The following is a 21,764-nucleotide window of genomic DNA, read 5'->3' as shown; positions in this document are numbered from 1 at the left end:
TGGGGAACCATTTTTTCTAGAGCCACATTGATGGGCAAAGACACCATCTGACTGGCCTTGACACCCACCATCATCCTAAACTTGCTCTGCCTGTCAGTCACAGGCTCCCAAGTGCCCCCTGGACAGGGCGCCAATGAGTGCTTTTGGGGTAGGAGGGAGCCCTTCCCCCTCAAGCTGCATTTTTTTTTTTTTTGGTTCTTTTTTTTCGGAGCTGGGGACCGAACCCAGGGCCTTGCGCTTCCTAGGTAAGCGCTCTACCACTGAGCTAAATCCCCAGCCCCTCGTGCTGCATTTCCAGTGACTTCTATAGAGTAAGCATTCCTGACAGGGGAGAGTCTGCCCCTGCATGGGACCCAGGCTCTGCCAGACATTGTTTAATGCTCTGTGTGTGTTAGCTCTCTCGGCCCAACAGGCCTGTGCGATTCTTCATCAGTGTGCAAGGATTCAGCCTAAGATGTCCTGTCACACAGAGTCCTAGCTGACTGTCCATGCTCTTGTGTCTCAGATACAGTTGTCATTCGTCCAGGTGCTGTCTGTCAGGATTGTTCTCAACTTGTGCACAATGGTGTGAGACACTCCACTCCTTCCAGTGCAGCAGATGGCCCTGGGTTTGTGGGGCAGAGGCCACCAAACATGGGAGACTGTTACACACACACACACGCACACACACGCACACAGTCTCATTTTAAAGTATCCTGTCCCTTTCTGATTCTGTCATCTGTGACTTTCTCCTTGCTCTCCCTCCTCTGGGTCAGCTCTGGGCTTGCCTGGCGATTTCAGAGTCAGTTCATATTATTAGTAAGTAGTTCATAAAGTGAATGCATTAGGCTAAGTGAAATAAATGAGCGTCTATTCTGAGGATCCTGAGTTTATAATGATGCACAGGCCCAGGAGAGTGTTGTTTCCTGCTAAGGTAACTGCCTAAATATGACTGGCAGACCTGTTGCTGGGCATTCCTGAGCCTGGGAGTGCATGTTAAGGCTGTGGAAATAGCACATAGTGGGCCCTGTAACCAGTTCTTTTCCTGTAGCCTGCTCTAGTACAAGGAGGGTGGCCTTTTATTTCTTCCTTACGTGGCAGTCATGGAGGATCATGGCGCCTGCCAAACTTACTTCTAGGCACCACAACACCTCCTTTGAGCCTTTGGTAAAATTAATTAATTAATTAAAATAAATCTTGTGTTTCTCTAAGACTCCTGGAGTGGTCAAGGTCTCCTAGTGTCTAGGAACTGTGGTGCTTTCTAATTCAGGAGCGGTTACTCTGGGTTTCAGGTATCAGTACCCCACCATGGATGAGCTGGCTGAGATGCTGCCTCCCGTTCTTACACACCTGAGGTGAGTGTCTTCTGCAGGCTTTCACTCAGATAAACAGGTGCTTTCCCACTGAGATCTGCGCCCAGCTCTGCCACCTTATTGTTTTTGGCTCTGTATTCTTTATTGTCCCTAACTATAGTTATGTGCAAAACAGAAGAGTCTATGGTCATTGTATTAAATTTGGAGATGGTGTAGTTGATGATCAATCACAATAAAATGCCGTAAGCAAAGTGTTCCTGCGGTATGTCTGTCTCTCAGCCAGAGAGCACTTAGCTCTCTGAGGTTGCTTCTTGGCATTAAGCAACATCAGCATACAGAAGTCTGATATTATGATAGATAAAAGATCGTTTATCTGTATTTAATGATAGATAAATGGGGCTAGCTAGGGAATGTCTTTCCTGCTGGGTGCTGTATAGGCTAAGACAGAGCGCCAGGGCAGAAGGAAAGACCAATTATCAGGTCAGGTAGAAGAAAGGCATATTGTAGCATCAGAGAAACACAGACCAGACTCCTTACGTCTGAAGGGTCAGATAAACGTTGGCAGTGCCTTTGCTGGCATAAAGGAAAGACACTGAAGTATTTTAATCCTGGACTGAAGCACAAGTTAGATTTTTAAAATGATTACTATAAGTATATAAAATATAACTCAGTAGAACTATATCTGAAAAAGAATTATTCCTGCTATAGTCGTTTGTAGAGAAGTAAAAGCTAAACACATGGACACAGTTAAATGACCATAGTCTTTCAGGAAAAAAATGAGGATAGCTCGATACTTGGTTCTGTTAAGAGATGGATTAAGGGGTTGGGGATTTAGCTCAGTGGTAGAGCACTTGCCTAGCAAAGCGCAAGGCCCTGGGTTCGGTCCTCAGCTCCGAAAAAAAGAAAAGAAAAAAGGAGATGGATTAAAATACATTTTAAGGATGGGAGACAGGGCTCAGCCATTGAGGTTCCCACTTCTGCAGAGAACCTGAGTTTGGGTCCCAGCTTCTACTAACACCTGCCTGTAGCTCACCCTCAGGGGATCCACTCCACAGGTGCCTGGCACTCAACCTGTACATGGCCACACACCGTAAACATAAATTCAAATAAAATCAAGACTGCCACACATGGGGGTCCATCCCACAGGCAGTCACCAAACCCAGTCACTATTAAGGATGATGAGGGGTGCTGACAGGAGCCTGCCTCATATAGTTGTCTCCTGAGAGGCTCTGCCAGAGTCTGACATATAGAGGTGGGTGCTTGCAGCCAACCACTGAACTGAGAACAGGGTCCACAATGGAGGCGTTAGAGAAAGGACTGAGGTAGCTGAGGGGGTTTGCAACCCCATAGGAAGAACAACAATATCAACCAACCAGAGCCCCCAGAGCTCCCAGGGACTAAACCACCAACCAAAGAGTACACATGGAGACACCCATGGCTTCAGCCGCATATGTAGCAGAGGATGGCCTCATCGGCATCAGTGGGAGGAGAGGCTCTTGGTCCTATGAAGGCTTGATGCTCCAATGTAGAGGAATGCCAGGGCAGGTAGGCAGGAGGGAGTGGGTGGAGGAGGGAACACCCTCATGGAGGCAGGAGGTGGAGGGATGGGATGGGGGTTTCTGGAGGGGAAACTGTGAAGGGGATAACATTTGAAATGTAGATAAAGAAAATGTCCAATTAAAAAAATGAAAAAAAAGAAAGTTTGTTTATTTAAAAAAGGTAAAAGTATACAAATGTAAAGTAGGTTATAATGAAAATATTTCTGATGAATTTTGAGGTAGTAGCAAAAATGATTCCCAAGTTTGAGGGGTGTGTGTGTTTATGTACGTATGTATATACATACATATGTATAGATATATGTGTAGATGTATAAATGTGTATATATGTCTAAAAACAGACCGTCTCAAAAAAATATGTACACACATGTGTATACACACAAATACATATATGTATGCATACATGTATATGTATACACACACATATGCATACTTTTTTTTTGAGACAGTCTCTCTTGTAGCTCTGGTTGGCATGGAACTTAACTATAAAAGCACATTTGAAAGTGGATGGTGTTTTCCTTGTTACCATAGGTAAGGCACTAAAGGTTGTGAAGCACCCCCATGCATTCTTTCCGTAGGTAGTTAGCACTCTCAATTATCTGTTCACAGTATGAAGAGCATCATTGGCATTGGAGTTGGAGCAGGAGCCTACATCCTCAGCAGATTTGCAGTGAGTACAAAGAACTTGCCCATAAGCAATCCCCTATGAGTTGGACAACCACAGCACGCTCCCCATCTGCTGTAGCAACAAAAATCCTGTCTTCCCTGAGCGCCCCATTCAAGGAGAGGTGACTTCATCCCTTTGGAGAGACTGGTTTCCTGGTGCTAGTCAGATTTCAGGAGGCATTGTCTGTAAATGCTCCATAGCACCTCTCCTGCAGAAGTGGGAGCGGGAGTCTCACACAGTTGTCTTTTTCTATCTCTCTCTCAGCTCAATCATCCAGAGCTGGTAGAAGGTCTTGTGCTCATTAACATTGACCCGTGTGCTAAAGGCTGGATTGACTGGGCAGCTTCCAAAGTAAGTACTAAGGGGTGGAGTTGTCTGTTCATTCTCTGGTCTCTTAGAAAATTACCTTTACAGGGTTTAAGGGTAAAATGAGATGTTTTGTTTTGTTGAGTGTTGTGAACTGAACTTGTTGTGCAAGCATCCCTAACATCCAGCTTTAACCACAACCCCACTCAAAAGGTTTTATATATGCAACTTACAAATATTTACACATATAATCACCACTCAGCTGGTACGCAGAATGGTCTGCCTTTTCCTGCCTGATGCTCCTTGCCTGTTATCACCTTATTCTAACTTCTATTATGAACAGACAGGCCTGGTCTGTCTAAAGCTTCCTGTAATTGGTATTTTAGATTACAGTCTTCTTCCCCTTATCAGTGCAACAGCAACAAAGGATTTCCTGTCACTGTGTGTTTTTCTTCTTTGGGGTAGAGAGAGCGGGCCTAGAGCTCCCCACATGCTCGACAAGCACAGCACTGCCATGCTGCCCCCCAGCCCTACCATCCTTTTAGCAGTTAGAGCTTAGAACTTGCATCTCCTAAGAGGCAGGGATGTCACTGCCTTTTTTTTTGGAATATTCTTGCAAAGTTTCTTTTAATATCTTCTGCCCTGGGCTGGAGAAATGGCTCAGTGGTTAAGAGCTCCGACTGCTCTTCCAGAGGTCCTGAGTTCAAATCCCAGCAACCACATGGTGGCTCACAACCATCTGTAATGGGATCTGATGCCCTCTTCTGGTGTGTCTGAAGACAGCTACAGCGTAGTCATAAATAATAAATAAATAAATCTTTAAAAAAAAAATATCTTCTGCCCTTCTGATAGAGTTCCTCGTTCAACATAAAAATATTTCAGAAATGAGTCTCTTGCTAAATTCTTGTAGTTTAGATATCTCTCTTCGTTTGGCTTGCACTTTTAGTTGCTTACTAAATAAAATGACTGGATGACTCATTATCTTTTGTAAACATTGAAGCAGCTCCTTTCTACTGTTCCACTAGTCATTTTAATTATTAATGTTTACCATATGGAAAATGAGGGAATTTGGTCTTTAAAATATGTGCCACCAGATAGAAAACAAAATAAATATGCTAATGACCTATCACATATAAAATCTCCATGCTGAACCAGAGCCAAAGAGAGGTCTTGGGAAACAATACCCGCTGTGGTCGGGTCCACTCGAAGCAGTCTGCTTTCTTACTGAAGTGCAGTGCTATTCATGATCTCATACAGATCTATTTGTGTTGACCTAAAGCGATGATGTTTTCCGTAAGAGAAAAAGGACTTAAGCCTGCTAAAACATGACTAATGTAATAATTTCATTTTTAAATTCCTGCTTTTAAATACTTTGTAGTTACCATAAGTGTCTTTGTAATTTGCCACTGAAAGAAGTTTCCCCAGAACACTATGATCCTGCTTATCACATGTACCAGGACTTTAATTGACACTCAAACCCATGACATCCAGCAATTCTGTATCTGAGAACTGTGTAGTGATGTAGATTTAAGCAGAGGGTTAATAATCTTTAAAGAAATGAACACGTATTTAATGCTTACCGTATACCAGTCACTGTTCTTAACAACTTATTTTTATGTTTAAACTGCTCTGCTCAGGATATCAAATGAATCAACACATCATCCAAGGTCACATAGCTAGGACTCACCAGGCCAGGACATTTGTAAACATTGTAAGACAGAAAGATAGACACAGTCTGTGTACCAATAGTAGAGGGTACAAAGCTTGATACTAAGAGTAGAACAGTGTATGATCAAAGAATTACCTTCCTTAGGCCAGATGTGAGGTGAGGGTAGAGTCTGAGGTGAGACTGGCATAAGGACAGACTTGTCCAGGCATGCTTGGTAGCCACAACTTTAACCTCAGCACTCTGGGAAGCAGAAACAGAAGGATCTCTATGTAGACCAGCCTGGTCTACAAAGTGAGTTCCATAACAGCCAAGAAAACCTGTCTCGAAAAACCAAGGAAAAGAGACAGGCAGACAGACCTACCGACCTACCGACCTACCGACCTACCGACCTACCCAGGGCAGGGCATGGTGGCATCTGCCTTTAATCCCAGTGTCTGGAGGCTGAGACAAGGTAGCCTAGTCTACTTATCCAATTCCAGGTAGATGAAATCCTGCATATATTTTCTGCCTACCAGCAGATCAGATTCTGAACAGTCTGTCTGTCCCGCCCCACATGCATGTACATTTTGGGGAATATTGCCTTTCCTGGCTTTCAATGGAGTGAACTAACGACACTGTTGCCAGGGGCTGTGGAATCCTCCCCAGCCTGCCCTGTGTAAAATGCCTGTCTAGTATGCAGATATCCTGACCCCCACACTTAGACGTACAGCAGCCTGATGACATTCATGGAGCACTTTGGGTCTCTGAGCATTAATTATGGACAGTACAGCTCATGAACTGAGCCGGGTCGTTACCCATGCTCCTCTCTCATTTGTAGCCTGGGGCTCACTGGCAGCCCACGGGTGATCTCAGGCCATCTTTCTTCCCTAACCTTTCACTCATGTCATGGCTCTCCCTCGCTTCCTTCCCTGCACCCCCAGCTCCAACTCCTCCAAGTCCTCGGTGGGAATTCCATCCAGAACCCAAGCAGCAGCTTAAAGGGGAGTTGGCAAGATGAGCTGAGCTGACATTTTTTCTGAAAATAGCCTGTCTCCAGATTTACACAGATTGCTGCATTTATTAGACCGAGATGCATCATTTTCAAATGGGAAGAATTGGGAGAAAAATGTTCAAATGTGAGAACATTCTGTAAATATAGCTTTTCCTCCCACTCCCTGAAATAAAGATAGCTAAAACTGGAAGGAATCTTATTTTTTGTGTCTTGGATGTCTTGGGCAGGGCTGTAAGTCATCTCTACCTGCCATCAACCCAGTGTAAATGCAGGAACAGGGGCAGGAAGGAGGCAGCGGAGGCCACAGCCCTCGACTGCACATCTCAAAGCAATGGCCACCGTTTCGTCCAGCCCTGTTTCAAAACAAACTCAGCTCATACCGTGGAAGGAATATTTAGATCTTCCTTATATTTTTGCTTTTTTTTTTTTTACATTTCTTTGAAATGTCACTGACTTGTGTTTTTATTTGCTTTTGAAGGATACTGTGGGTAAACTACACCTTCCTTTAGTGGGCAGCCTGTGAGATGCTCACACGTGCTCACTCTCTTATCACGGTTTCTATCTTTTAGCTCTCCGGCTTGACCACCAACGTCGTGGACATAATTTTGGCTCATCACTTCGGGCAGGTAAGCACCCATGCACCAGAAGAGCTGGGTTCCTTGGCTCGCACGAAAAGCCTTACTGTGCATCAGGGAAGAAAGAGAAACCTTGCAATGTCTGGATCCTGGCAGACAGCATAGCCCAGTCGGTCCGAAGGGCATGTGGGTCTGCAAAGGCCAGGCCCACTGGAGAGGCTTCTCTCAGCCTCACGGATCTTGGCACTCAGAGAGCGACAGAAAACAGCCTCTCCCCAACCTGTCCCCCGTGAGCAGAATGCCATCTGTGAATGTTTGACAACACCGGTGCCTCACCAGACAGCTTTAGAGCCACCAGGAGGCTCAGGAGAGGTTTCACAGGAATGGAAATTCCAGAGGAAGCAAGCGAAGAGCCATTGTGGAAGGAGCTTAGGTTGACCTTATCCAACCATGAGCTGATGGATGCTGGCTTCTCCAGCAGGATGGCTGCTGTCCTGGGATGGTTGTTGGTGGGGGATTTGCCTCCAGTCCTGTTTTCTAAGGGAAAGTGAGTGACAGAGACACTGAGTGATGAGGTGGGGAGCTGTGAGGGCTGCAGTGTGGAGGGGCAGTTACAAGGAGGAGCAGAGGCTGCTCAGTGAGTCTGCATCCTTAATTCTAAATATGCCTAAAGGAGAATGGAAGGTTGGCACAGGTCAGGTGGTTACCACCGACTGAGTATGTGTGTGCTGAGTAGTTTTTATTTTATCCGGTGTATGTGGTATAAGCCTGGATCCTCTAAAAGAATAGTCAGTGCTCTTAACCACTTAGCAATCTCTCCAGCCCCTTGGCTTAATATTAAGAGAGGGAAACCAAAAGCCTGAAACACGGTGCAATATGCCACCACCACCATCCACATAGAAAGTAATGGAGCTGACATTTGAATCAAGATCTAGTTCCAAAGTCATATTCTTTCTTTCATTATTTTCTTTTATTTCACTATATTTTTACCAATGACACACACTTACACTCATTTTAGAAGAAGGAGCTTATTCAGGCTTTTTACAGAAAATCTGTAACACATCCCAGTTCCTATTTCTTTCTTTTTTTTTTTTTTAAGATTTATTTATTTATTCTATGTATGTGAGTACACTGTCACTGTCTTCAGACACACCAGAAGAGGGCATCGGATCCCATTACAGATGGTTATGAGCCACCATGTGGTTGCTGGGATTTGAACTCAGGACCTCTGGGAGAGCAGCCAGTGCTCTTAACCGCTGGGCCATCTCTCCAGCCTCCAGTTCCTGTTTCTTACAGGCAACCTCTGTAGGTCTTCTGATCCCCCACTCTCTTGCCTTTGACAGTGTCTATCCCAGGATTAGCCTCAAGCTTGGATGCTCTTCCTTTAGCTTCCCAAGTGCTGGGATTTTAATCTGGTTCTTTGTGGCTGGGTGATGTCCATCCATATCATTTTCTTGACAAAGAGGACGTAACTCACATATACTATTATGCACACATTATAATTACCTGTCTCTTGCCTTCATCCTATGAATTGTTAATATCCATATATATTTTTGTATAGAATATCTCCATACAAAGAGAACAAAACGGTTCTCTTGTCTTCTTCCTATTCATTAATCCCCTTAAACAAAATACTCACTGATCTATGGCCTTGCTTCTTTACTTTTGCCTATTTTTTTAAATTTAAAATAAGTAAAATCATAGTATATACTATAAGGACCTGGCATTTTTTGTTCTGTATAGCTATCTTTGGTATATGCCATTCCATTTACTAGCTGGTGCCCTGCTTTGACACAGAATATAGAGCCAAACTATGGTGAGGCCCATCAGTGTTGTTGATGTTAAAATGATGTTAGCCATTCAGTGGATTGGTGCATTAGTACCTCTGAGCACCACCCCAAGTTCCCTAGTGACTCTGAAAATACAAACCAAATAAGAGGAATTTGTTCTGCAATTCAGTTCACTAGTGTTTTCTTCCACTTGTTCTAGGAGGAGTTGCAGGCCAATTTGGACCTCATTCAAACATACAGACTGCACATTGCTCAAGATATCAATCAAGAAAATCTCCAGCTCTTCCTGGGTTCCTATAATGGGTACAGTTGTCTCCCGTCCCTTCAGTTAACTGTGCAGTGCAGCTCTGAAATCTGCTTGACAGTCGAGGAAGCAGAGAGGAGACTTAACCTAGTGCCATTGGTGTATATGGGATTGCCCATGATGTCTGACCATTCTAGGATGCAAGGGCTGTAAGAAAGATTTTTAAAAGAGCTTTAAAGAAGTACACCGTGAGTTCTAAAAACAGAAACAGTTTCTAGGTTGTCTTAAGGGAAAAAAAGCCCAAGTTAGCATGTATTCAAAAAAAGTCCAGTAATATTGGGGTCCAGGGGAAAGCCAAGCACATGTAGGAAGACATGGAGAGAACAGTGGGGCTTGATTTTAGTGCTGTTTGCTGCTACTGCATCTTGAAGCAGGCAGAATAGCAGTTCCTTCTCCCTTGATTATTTCAAAATTTACTGTCATCTGTCCCTGTCCAAGGGTAGGCTGAGGAGAGAGCACTGATTCTTACCCTAGGAATAGTTTATCCAAAGGAGGAACGTGGTGGGGAAGGCTGCATGAGTCAGCTGTATGCTTGCAGAGATACACGGCCAGTAGGGCGCAATGCCAGGATTTAAATCTGGTTTGCAGAGCTTTCCTATAAGTAAATCTCTCTTCTCACGGAAAAGCACGCCATTCCCCCTTCAAGGGAATGTGCTCATTTCTACAGACCGCTTGGAAAATTCAGTCAGCCTTGAGGGTTTCAGTGGTGCAGCTGCTTGAGTTCTGAAGTTCTCCCCCTTTTCAGCATCCCACAAACCCCTGTTCTATAGCCTGCTACCATGGAAGCAGCCGCTCGGGCACAGCTCAGAGCCCTCCTGTCCTCGGGTGTGAGGAAAAGTGTTACCAGACCGTCAGACTCTGGATTCCATGTCCAGGAGACACGGGAAGGGCCATGGTTTTTCCTGTAAGTGATGCTGATTGTGCTTTGTTTGTCTAGGCGCAGAGACCTGGAGATCGAAAGACCTATTCTGGGCCAAAATGATAACAGATTGAAAACATTAAAGTAAGTGCCTGTCCCGACTGATCCGTGTGCAGCAGTGTTTGTCCTTCCTGGCTGACTGAGCCCTCTTCTTCCCCCTGTTCCTAGGTGTTCTACTTTACTGGTGGTGGGGGACAATTCACCTGCTGTGGAAGCTGTGGTAAGTGCTGCTGATGTGAGGAGACTGGGATGGAAGTGTAGTCAGTCCAACGTGTATGGCAGGCACCCTGCTGACACCATAGAAACATGACCACACTAGGTCTCGCTGTCCAACCGCATCTACCGGGTTCTTCTGTGACATACTTTGAAAAACCAGTTCCTCAGAGGTGTCACCAGGTCTCATCGATTGATCAGTGTGGTCCTTAATGGCTCTGTGTGCCACTGCCCACTCTGTCAATTATTGTCAGATTTTTACACCAGCCTTCCACTTGGGAAGTTACCACCACAAATCCAGTAGGTGCAGAGCTGCTGAGGGCCATAGCCTTTCCCTTGTGTTGACTTAAATAGCACGATCCATGATTTTTTAAGGTATAGTTTGTCCAAATAAATAAGGCCTTTTCTTTTTTTTTTTTTTTTTCCCCTGGAGCTGGGGACCAAACCGAGGGCCTTGCGCTTGCTAGGCAAGCGCTCTACCACTGAGCCAAATCCCCAACCCTGGCCTTTTCATTTTACTTCATCATTCCTGTTTTTAGAGAAGTGGGACCTCATCTGAAATACAGAGAAAACACTTCTCTAATCACAGACCCAACTCTCTTGCCAGAGCCCCTTATGCCTCTGATGGTTGCCACTTTAGAGTTAGCCCCGGGATATCAGGGAGAAACCCCAAGTGCTATTGACCCCTTGTTGTGCTCACTTTGAGCATCCCCTATTCAGTGCTGAGGAGTAGCAGATGCTATCTCTGTTCCGGGATTTAGGAAATGCAAAGACATGTCAGAGACCAGTGATCGAGGTAGAGCATTAGCGTGTCTCCAACCCCGACGGAAAGCACACACAGCCTCAGTGACTGTGGTGAGCTCAACATGGGGACATAGTAAGTTATGTGAATTATGAAGTGGTGAGACTGGAAAGCATGGTTCATTACACAGAAACAGAAGCTGGCTTCTTAGGAAATATTTATAGCTTATCTACTACACTCTTAAGCACTGTGACTGGATATCCATTTTAAAATTCTACCTGTAGAGTCGTGTTTTCTGTACAAAAAGGATGCATTTGTTTACTGCACTGTCCTTCACATAGAGCAGATTGAACCTCTGACTCGAGCTTGGCTTCTAGATCATCTCCTGATTTTAGAGGAGTTTTGTAAACCTGCCCTTCAGCAATCCCAAGATCCCAAGTTCACCTGGATTGCTGATTCTTGCCTAGGTAACTTGATCCACTCCCCGATGGCTCACTGCCGCTTCAGTCCTGCACATTCCCACCGCTCTGCTAAAGCACTCTGATCCTGTCAGCTCAGTCAGCTCCAGGCCTCTCGGAGTCTGCCTCTGTGTGCATCGTCTGTACACTTGGCCACCACAGTGACACGTGTGCCCTGCACAGCCCTCCTTTCTCTACCTCTGCATGTCTCCAGACACCCACCTCCTCTTATCTGTCTCTGAAAACCCTACTTGGTCTTCTGTGTGTTTGTTCCACACGGCAGGAAAGGTTTTGAACTTACTTCATTTCCCTTTGTGGTATGTATAGTCTTACCCGCTCCTGATTCTAAGCTCTTATCACAGCTTCTATGTGATAAGGAAAAGTTGTTTGGTTTAGTGATTAAATTTAAGATTGTTTGATTAAAAAAATATTTGATTAAAATATTGACCTTTTAGAGCCAGAGGTATATGACTCAGTGATAAGGCACCTTGTCAGAGATAATCTTTCCAAACATTTTCTTTGAGGACACTTTCATAGATATAAGGGTCCAAGATCCCCAACAAGGAGATGAGCCAGGCTGTCATCCCTGATTTTGATGATTGTCACAATGAAACAGCCACAAAGAACTCACTTCACACTGGAGAGCTGGAGACCTTGAGTCAGAAGGGTCAGAGGCTGTGGCGGGGCAGCCGTCCACTCCAGGCAGGAGGGGCTGAGCAGGGAGGTGGGCACAGTGCTTAGGCCCAGCGGGTGGGTAGTCCAGTCGTGCTGGGAAGGCATGGAGAGCCCAGCAGGGTGGGGCCACAGGCCTGTTCACCTCTGAGAAGGGAGGTACCTGCCTACATGTTTTATGGACTTTACAGTCACCATGCTGTTCATTAAAGACTGAAAATATCAGAAAAGAAAATGACAGATTTGTTTAGATGAACACTGAGCCATTAGCCAAGCAGGCATGACACACGACCTAATCTATCTTGTTGTAAGATCACTAATGTGGTAATTCTAGCAGTTTATAAAATTGTTTTGTTTTTCAGGTTGAATGTAATTCTCGCCTCGACCCTATAAATACAACTTTGCTAAAGGTAGTGTGTTTTCTCTTACAGCCAACCATTACGATAACTGAGATACATTCCAGCTCTGTGTTTTAAGCAGCACTGTACAATTCTCTTCTCCTCACTCATGACTGTTAGTGTTCTCTGTCTGGATGAATAAGAAGAAAGCACGCTAATTGCGTTTATGTATTTATGGGTGGGGACAGCACATGCCTAGGCACACATGGCACTTAGGACAACTTCCTTCTTTCCCTCTGTCATGTGGGAGGGCACTCAGGGCATCAGACTCAGCTGCAAGCCCTTTGATCTCTGAGCCATCTCACAGCCTAGAGAATATATTTTCCCAATTGCTGATACCTTACCCACTGAAAAAGAAGTACGTAGTGAAGTGTCAGCATCTTTTTCTATGTTTTTAAATTATAATATCAGAGGAGCTAGAGGTCTGGCATGGTGGCGCCTTCCTTTAACCCCAGCACTCAGGAGGCACAAGTGGATCTTTAGTGAGAGTGAGACTAGCCTGAGCTACAAAGAGAGACACTGTCTGAAAAATAAAAGGCGGGATGGTGGCCTATACTTAAAACTCCAACTCTCAGGAGGCTGAGGATTGCTCTGTTTGAAGCCAGCCTGAGCTGCATAGTAAGTTCCAGACTATTCTGGCCCACAAAACAAACAGGCAAATAAAGACTAGAAGATAACTATAACCCTGTATCTGTTTTCCTCCACTTTGTGTTATAAACATTTTCCCATTCTACTAAGAGAATTAACATACAAAATTACAAGAAATAAAATAGTACTGAGAATGCTTTATATCCCAATCCTTTGTTTTGTGTTTCAAGATAGGGTATTTCTGTATAATAGCCTTGGCTGTCGTAGAACTCATTCTGTAGACCATACTGGCCCCAAACTCACAGAAAGATCTGCCTGCCTCTCCTTTTCCTGTGCTAGGATTGAAGATGCGCTCCACCATGCCTGGCCCCTGTTGTAGTTTTAAGGAAACTTCTAAGCATATCTTAGTGATAAAGGATACAGTTTTTTTCCTCTTAGGCCACTTTATGTTTGTGATACATTTCTAGATTATCAAGAGTACCATGGGGTTGGGGATTTGGCTCAGTGGTAGAGCACTTGCCTAGGAAGCACAAGGTCCTGGGTTCGATCCCCAGCCCCGAAAAAAAAAAAAAAAGAAAAAAGAAAAAAGAAAAAGAGTACCATAAGTGTACCCCGGACAGAACTTCCAGCTGATCATTTTCCAAACAAGCTCTGCTCATGTGTTGGGGAGCTGGCCTGCTGGTCTGCTGCACTGCTCTGTCTCCATCCACTCGGCTCCTGCTTTCTCCCCTTTCTCTCTCAAGTGTGTGTCAAAAGGAAGCCCTGTTACCAGCAGCAACATTAGCTCTCAGAACACGCATTGGCTTAGTGTCTGCCGAGCTCACAGACGATTGATGGGCTTCTCTAAAATATGGATAAAAAATTATGGCTTCAAATTTGATTTTTACAAATTTGGTGGTACCAAAAAAAAAAAAAAACTTGGGAGGTAAAAAATCAGGAGTTGAAGTTCATTCTCAGTTGCATGGCAAGTTCAGGCTACATGAGACCCTGTCTCACTAAACACTGGACCAGCTAGATGGCTCAGCGAATAAAGGCGCTCACTGCCAAGCCTGACAACCCGAGCTGAGGTGGAGAGGATTGACTCCCACCAGTTATCATCTTGAACACACACACACACACACACACACACAAACGCCAGGTATGATGTGCATACACGCACACAAAATAAATAAATGCAACTTTTAAAATGTAACAAAAACAAATAGGGGGCTGGAGACAAGGCTCACCGATGAGTGCACACTACTCTTGAAGGGGATCCTCATGGGCGTGGTGTGGAGCCGTCTACTGACACTTGTGTAAGTGCCATACCACTGAACATGATGACTTCTTTACCAGCCCTCCACTGCCTTTAGCTTCCCTAGGCAGGGTAGGGTCTTATGACCCCTTCTCTTCTTCTTCTTCCTTCTCCTCCTCTTCTTCTTTTAAAGAGACAGTAGCTCTTTATATGGTCATGGTTTGCCTAGAACTCACTATGTTACTTGAACTGGCCTTGCCCCAGATGTTGAAGGGGTCCCATTAGAGGCACGTGCAGCAGTGTCTTACTTCTAACCAATTTTTAGTTTCTAAACTTTGCAAAAGTCCCAGGCCACACTAGTTTGTCCCATTTTATATTTTTCAGGTTAAGTGGTTTTTTTCTCAGGCTTGTTTTTTTCAAATTGTTCCTTCTTAAGCTCAAATTCTAATGCCATTTGTGACATTCTTTTGTCTTAAATAATGGCTCTCATTTAAATAAGATTTTAATTGCATCAACGAAACAAGGACACACACATGGACACACACACGGACACACACACACACACACACACACACACACACACATATATATATATATATATCTTTAAATAATTATTTTATGTGTAAGCATTTTGCCTGCAAGTGTGTGTGTGTGTGTGTGTGTGTGTGTGTGTACCATGTGCTTGACTGGACTGGTGATGTCCAAGCAGGTCAGTAGCAGGTGTCAGATCCCCTAGATCTGGAATTTCAGGGTGTGTCACTGCCATATGGGTGCTAGGGATCAAACCTGGGTCTTCTGGAAGAACAGCATGAGCTCTAACTACTGAGCCATCTCGCCATACCGTTCATATCCCTTTAATCATGGCAAGTCATCGGAATAGCCCCTCTCTGAGGTCAGGTTATATCATCTGGAAGGAGGATGTTGGTTTCTGTCTGGCCGACACGCACTGGAAAGTGCCAAGTACAGACTGGCAGATGCTTCATCTCTGTCACAGAGTTAGAAATGCTAGTTCTCTGGCCTCACTGCACACCTATTCAGTCAGAATCCCCGAGATGTATCCAACAGTCAGGATTTAACAGGATTCCAGTACACACTCGCAAAGCTCTAAGACTGCCCAATGGAAAAAAACCCTTCAAAAGAGAAGAGCAGCCCTAGGAGCCATCTGAGGACTGGGAAGGGACTGGACAGCTCTCCCCACCTGAGGGCATCATACCCTTTGTCATAGAGTCAGAGCAATAAGAGATGAAGGGGACTAGAAAGCAGACATGGTGACATATGCCTGTGCCCAGGTACTCAGGCAAAAGGAAAGGACTGAGCGCTTAGCTTCTTCGGGTACAGGCAGAGCCAGGGTGAAAGGTGTAGCTGGCAACACTGTCAGCCCAACAAGAGGCCTGAAAGCCAGGCCTTAGCATCCTGTGGACAGGCAGCCTGAGTGTCTCTCTCAGGGTTTTGCCCACAGGCATTGCCAGCATCAAGGCAGAGCGTGCACTGACGTGATCCAAAGGTGATGCCCTTAAGTACCTAATCCTGCCCTTCTGACGTAGGATGACGAGGCCACTCCCCTCCACTGACCTTGGTGTTCTTCCTCTTCTAGATGGCAGACTGTGGAGGACTGCCCCAAGTAGTTCAGGTAAGGAAGTGCTCGTAATAGTCACACATACACACACACACACACACACACACACACACACACACACACACACACACACACACACACTGCTACCTCTCTACCTACACAAAAATTATTGCTGTCTTTTGTTTGTCCCCACAGCCTGGGAAGCTCACCGAGGCCTTCAAGTACTTTTTGCAGGGAATGGGCTACAGTGAGTAGTGTCTGTTTTTGATTTATTATAAATGTATAGGTAATAGGATAAGTTTACCATCTAGAGTCACAGTTCGCAGAGCATGTCCCATGTGCTAGTCAGCCCTGAGGTAGAGAACAGCAGAGTACAGAGCCGTCATCCGTCTGTGCGTGTATTACTGAGGCTGATGGCTAAAGGTCCTCGACTAAGACTGATGTTGTTCATTTTCTTTTGTGTTCTTTGAGAGAGGGTGTAGCCCTGGCTGTCCTGAAGCTCTCACCCCATGGACCAGGCTGGCCTCGAACTCAGACCCACCTGCCTCTAGCTCCCGAGTGCAGGGATTAAAGGCGTGTGCTACCATGCTTGCCTTTAAGAAGTGACACTGAGCACACTGAGGCTCAACAGTGTTCAGCATGCCTCCCAGGGCAGGCAGTAAACAGCACAGCCAGGGCTGACCCTTCAGAGTCTGTCTCCAGGCTTTCCCACTGAAGCTGTGACTGCCTTAGCCAGGAATCAGAGCATGCAATGCATCTGAGCTCAGCCGAGGCACTCCTGGCCCACAGAAACAAAGCAGAAACTCCAGGAGAAAAGAACAGTGTCATTAGTAAAATCTGTCCTGCCATGAGACAAGCTGGCAGTGTATGTCCACATTGTGTGTTTATGTCATGTGCTACTGTGTTGGCCTATTACCTCTCAGACCCCTGAGCTTTCTCATTTGTCACAGAAATTTACACTTCTCGAGGGGGAAATAGATAAATACCTTTTTTTTTTTAAAGATTTATTTATTTATTATATATAAGTACACTGTAGCTGTCTTCAGACACACCAGAAGCGGGCATCAGATCCCATTACAGATGGTTGTGAGCCACCATGTGGTTGCTGGGAATTGAACTCATGACCTCTGGAAGAGCAGTCGGGTGCTCTTAACCGCTGAGCCATCTCTCCAGCCCTAGATAAATACCTTTAACCCCAGTACAGAACACTACCTAGCAGGCAGTATTTCTATCTTTGTCCATTGGGTGGTGACCATTGATGAGCTTCCTCAGAACTGGGCCCTGGGTTCAGAATTGTAGCTGACAGGAAGACCATGTGTGTCTTGTCTAGAGTGGCTGTGTTGTCCCCGTCTGTGAGCTGCTACCAACCAAGCCCACGCACAGCCCTCTGGCTCATCAGGAGGAAGAGTCCCCTCCTTGCCTGTTCTTACCCTTTCCCAAAAATACCCGATGATGCAGCTGGGTCCTAATCCCGGGCAGGGTAACCTGTAGAGCATGGGTGGACTAGGTTCTCTGGTCTGTTTTGAGCAGTGGCATTAAAGTGCTTGCATCAGGCTCTTCTCTGGGACCTTGAAAGAAACGTTCATCCCTGACCGAATACCCTGTCAGCAGCATCTAGGCAGCCAAGGTTGTCACTTAGCCCTTGTGGGTCACTAACCTGCCTTTTCCTGTGTCCATCCTGCTTCCAGTCCCGTATGTGCAGCTCAGTCACCTCAGCAGCGAGTCAGGTACCTTCTTGTGCTGGCCCTGCCCGCCTCCCAACTATGCTCTTCCTGCTGCATTGGCTGCCTGCAGCATGTCCGCGGCTTCCCTGTTCAGTGAGAGCCCGATAGAACAGGGCTCAGTGTGTTCTAGGAGTTTACCCTACAGAGCAGGCCTGATCCCTGTAAGAAAGAGCATTCCGTTGAACTGCCCAGGTAGCCTTGCACCTTCAGCCAGGGTGACAGCCTCAGTGAAAGCTCAGCAGGGAGGGCCGCTTCTTCACCACCACCACCTGTTTGCTAGTCCTTGACATGAGCCCTAGGCGGGAGTCAAAAGGGCCTGCATCCTTGACGCTAGGTAGAATAGCATCTGTGAGCAGAGACCACCACAGACCTGGTGTCCTCTGATCCCTGTGATGGAAAGACAGCAGGGAGATGACTAATGGTCCAAAATACTAGGCAGTGAGTCATTTCAGGTAAGGCCCTGTGCAGGCCATGTTCATGCTGAGAGGATCTTACAGTCAAAGTGGAAACAGTAGCAAAAAAGTCTAAATTAAACACCCCCAGAGTCCCTCCCCTCTCAATCCCTGGACCCAACAACCTGTACCTCATCCTGTGTAGAGATCAGCTCCAAAACACCTTCTCTCCCCTCCACCCATCCGTGTCTCCTTCCCAGAGGGCAACGGTAGCCTGTGGACACGGATGGTAGTCTTGTTGTATCGGGCTTGCACTGTGTTTGTGAAATACCTTCCTACTTGTGTGATTTGTTGTTCTTTCTTTGGTTTAGTCTTGCATGCACTGCAGGTTTTGGGGACCACTATCTGTTCCCAAAGCCACCTTCCTAATCACTGTTTGAATGGCGGGGGCACAGCTAAGAGGCTTTACTCTGTAGGCTTTCCCATCCTACTCTGAAGGAAAATCTGAGGAGAATCCAGACGCAGAGGATCAGAGCAGCCTTGCGTACAGTCACTCACCTAAGCAAATAATGCAAAGTGGGGATCTCTCATGTGACCTGGGCACCATCTTAGGTGGGCTGGGAAAGGTAAAGTCTTTGCTGAAACTTGTAGAGCATCTGGGCTTCCCCAGGCTCCTGCTCCTGACCTCTTGGCTCTTTGTTACAGTACCATCTGCCAGCATGACCCGGCTCGCCCGATCACGAACCCACTCCACCTCAAGTAGCATTGGCTCTGGAGAAAGTCCCTTCAGCAGGTCTGTGACCAGCAATCAGTCAGATGGAACTCAAGAATCCTGTGAGTCCCCTGATGTCCTGGACAGACACCAGACCATGGAAGTGTCTTGCTAAGCAGATGCTCCTCCCCTGGACCATGCAAGTCCCTCCTCCTTGAAATGACCACTCCATAATAGAACATTTCATTCCGTCAGCTGGCCTCCACTTTCTTTCACTCATGCATGGCCACAGCATCTCTCTCTAGTAGGCTGGATTATCATTCTCTCTGCCCTTTTGTATGTACCGAGAACCACACCCATGCCATTACTGTAACATTCCAACACCTTGATCTGATCCGATCTCCATATCTTCTCTTGCCAGCCTTTCCCTGCGCTCCCTCAAATATGTATCTGACGAGACTCTTTAATTCCCAACTCCATGTGTGTGCGAGCACGCGTGTCTGTGTCTGTGTGTGCATAGTTCTGTGATTTTAGACATGCTTTCTTGTAGTGCTTCTGCAAAGGGACTTTTTTGAATTCTCAGTGGCATTTTTAAGGGAAATATGCAGAGTGGATATCTGGGTGGGATAGGCCACAAGATTGGATTTTGGTTCCACTTGGACAACTAACAATATTTGTAGAGTGATTTCAGGAGAGAGCAGGTCTAAGGAATATGTGAGGCTATAGTTACTGTGTGGGCCACTGGTGAGGTAACGATTACACAGATAGGCAGGCAGGGTGGCAGTCACCTCCCCTGTCCACGTGGATTCATACCTGTCATCGTGTAAGTCAGAGGGAGGGATCTGAAGCCTGTGAGTGATGTCTGGTACACTGTGGAGTTTTCTCCAGAGAAGTGGCCTAAGCCCTCGGTTAGCCAAGAAAGATGGAAAGCAAAGCGCCAGGCTTCGCTCTACAGAGAGAAAGTGCTGTCCCTGAAGCATCTGAGTCCACTTACCAGACACCCAGGCATCTGCAGGAAGTGCCTCCTGGTCTGAGGGAGAGCGGTTCTCCATCCCTCGGTCCCAGAGAACAGAGTGATATTTGAAAATGCCATCGATGGTGAGGGTTTTATTGGGGAAGAGGAAGGACCGTTAGCACACACCATCATGGTAAATAAGTGGAGCCTAAGTGTCAGCAGACATGATGAAAGCCAAGTCACCTTGAAGGTGACTTTTCTGGGAAGGTCTTAAGCATGTAATGTCCCTTAATAGGAGGGAAAGGGACAATCTCAGGGCAGCCTTGTCCAGGTAGAAATATTTTGCCCCCCTGTCTGTTGTTGGTGAGGGGTCACACCAGCCAGGGAGACCCTCTGGGAAGAAGCTGCCACACACAAGGACTCTGGAAGGATCCACATGTGAGCCCAGCCAGGGTCATACGGTTCCCAACCTGAGGAAAAGGTTTTTCACACACTCCTTGCTTTCTGCTGAGATAAGAAAGGTGTCACTCTGCAGAGTGTGACTTTTTACAGGTTAAATAAAGCTGTATATGTCTCATTGTTACCTGGCTGTGGTGTCATTTCTCTAAAGCGGCTCTCCAGAGCTTTGTGGGGGGAGGGTTTCCTTTACCAGTTCCAGACTCCATTTTCTTACCTGTGATTACGTATCCCAGTGACTCTTGCAAGAGGGAGAAACGAACACATTAGAATAAATAATGTGTTTGAGATCTTACAGGCAGTTAAGGGGAGACCTGCTGAATTCCCATCTACGTGACATGGCCTACTCCTTTCAAAACTCCCAAGAAGCCTGACAGTGCTGTTTTTAAAGAGAAGTTGCTAGATCCCAAGGAAGCTTGTGCATTTCTTATGTCCCACCATCTCTGGAATTCCTGGTCCACCTGTCATGTAATCATTTGCAACCACTTTCCTGAGTTGCTCTTAAGATAGCAGACTCTAATTCTCCAGAAGCTGCTGTATACTACGTCCTCTAAGAATGGTTTTAGGAGGCCACTGTCTCATCATATACGGTAGAAAGAGCGGTCACTCTGAGAATGGAAGTAGGCTTTCCTTATCTCAGGAATGGGACTCAGGAGGGGATCTGGTGGCAATAACAGGTTTCTAAGATTTCATGGAAACACAGTCTGCTCTCCCCACCTGACTGCCTCCTGGAGACTCGAATTCTTCCGTCTAGCCTTCAGATACCTGCTGGCCCTTCTGACCACCCACTTGCCATACAGAGCAGACTGTTGGCCCTGGACCACAGTCTTCTAGCATGACTGAAGAGAGAACTCTGGATTATCCTCCAAAGACACGGCCAGCTGCTTCATCTCACAAGAGGAGATTCTCAGTTCGAAAAGGAGTATGTACAGCTAGGACCAGATATGAGTGGGCCCTTTGGGTCAGTTCCAAGCTCTAGAACAAAACAAAAAAGCCCACAAAAATCACAATAGACAAGATGGCCCTGCCAGCTCTGCAAGGTCTAACCTGGTGCCTGAGCGGCAGGCAGCAGCTCGTCCTCCACATGAGGTCATCGCAGTGAGAATGGGATTCGAGAGAAGCAAAGCAGCCTGGGTACTGGGCAGTTTCTGCTGCCTTTCTCCAGCACTCTGCCCACCCTCTCGCCGGGACACCACAGACAGTGAGTGCCTATGCACATAGGATGTCACTCAGATGTGTGCCAAATGATCTGATCTCTTGTGCAAAAGTGGCCAGCACCTGGTTATCCTCCGCCTCACTGCTGCTGCCTGGGCCTCATCTTCCCCAGTAGTTGCCATGCCTTGGCCCGACCAGGAAGGGAATGTTGCAGAGTCCTGGAGAGGTGTCCAGCAAAGAGCAGGTCCCCTGTGGCCCTGTGGCAGGGTCCTGAAGGTTGTGGTCTTGTTGGACTAGAGCAAGGGAGTTGATAGCCTCCAGTGCTCCCTTCACAGCCCTGGGTAGTGAGCCCTGTGGAGCAAGCAAGTCAGTAGTAGGACCCTTCATCACAGGAGACCCCACAAGCTGCATGCTGTGTCT

At 46.3% G+C, this 21,764-nt stretch overlaps 1 protein-coding gene across 14 annotated transcripts in view; it reads left to right on the top strand.

The window, feature by feature from the left end:
- Ndrg3 (NDRG family member 3) overlaps positions 1-20,316 on the top strand; it is a 63,335-nt gene extending 43,019 nt beyond the window's left edge. For 5 of the 14 annotated variants that reach the window (XM_087651109.1, NM_001013923.2, XM_087651108.1 and 2 more), the window contains 11 exon segments: positions 1,272-1,334; positions 3,458-3,518; positions 3,780-3,866; positions 7,051-7,107; positions 9,046-9,149; positions 10,088-10,153; positions 10,238-10,289; positions 12,517-12,564; positions 15,969-16,004; positions 16,146-16,197; positions 18,772-20,316. In XM_087651109.1, the coding sequence (XP_087507235.1) occupies positions 1,272-1,334; positions 3,458-3,518; positions 3,780-3,866; positions 7,051-7,107; positions 9,046-9,149; positions 10,088-10,153; positions 10,238-10,289; positions 12,517-12,564; positions 15,969-16,004; positions 16,146-16,197; positions 18,772-18,953 (808 nt within the window). In that variant the 3' untranslated portion in view covers positions 18,954-20,316. 14 annotated transcript variants of the gene reach the window in all.
- The last annotated feature ends 1,448 nt before the right edge of the window (positions 20,317-21,764 follow it).

Source organism: Rattus norvegicus, chromosome 3, assembly GCF_021556685.1.
Source record: "Rattus norvegicus strain SHRSP/BbbUtx chromosome 3, alternate assembly SHRSP_T2T, whole genome shotgun sequence".
NCBI lineage: Eukaryota > Metazoa > Chordata > Mammalia > Rodentia > Muridae > Rattus > Rattus norvegicus.
The sequence above is the reverse complement of the archived record's forward strand: the minus strand, read 5'-3'. Positions and strand labels throughout refer to the sequence as shown.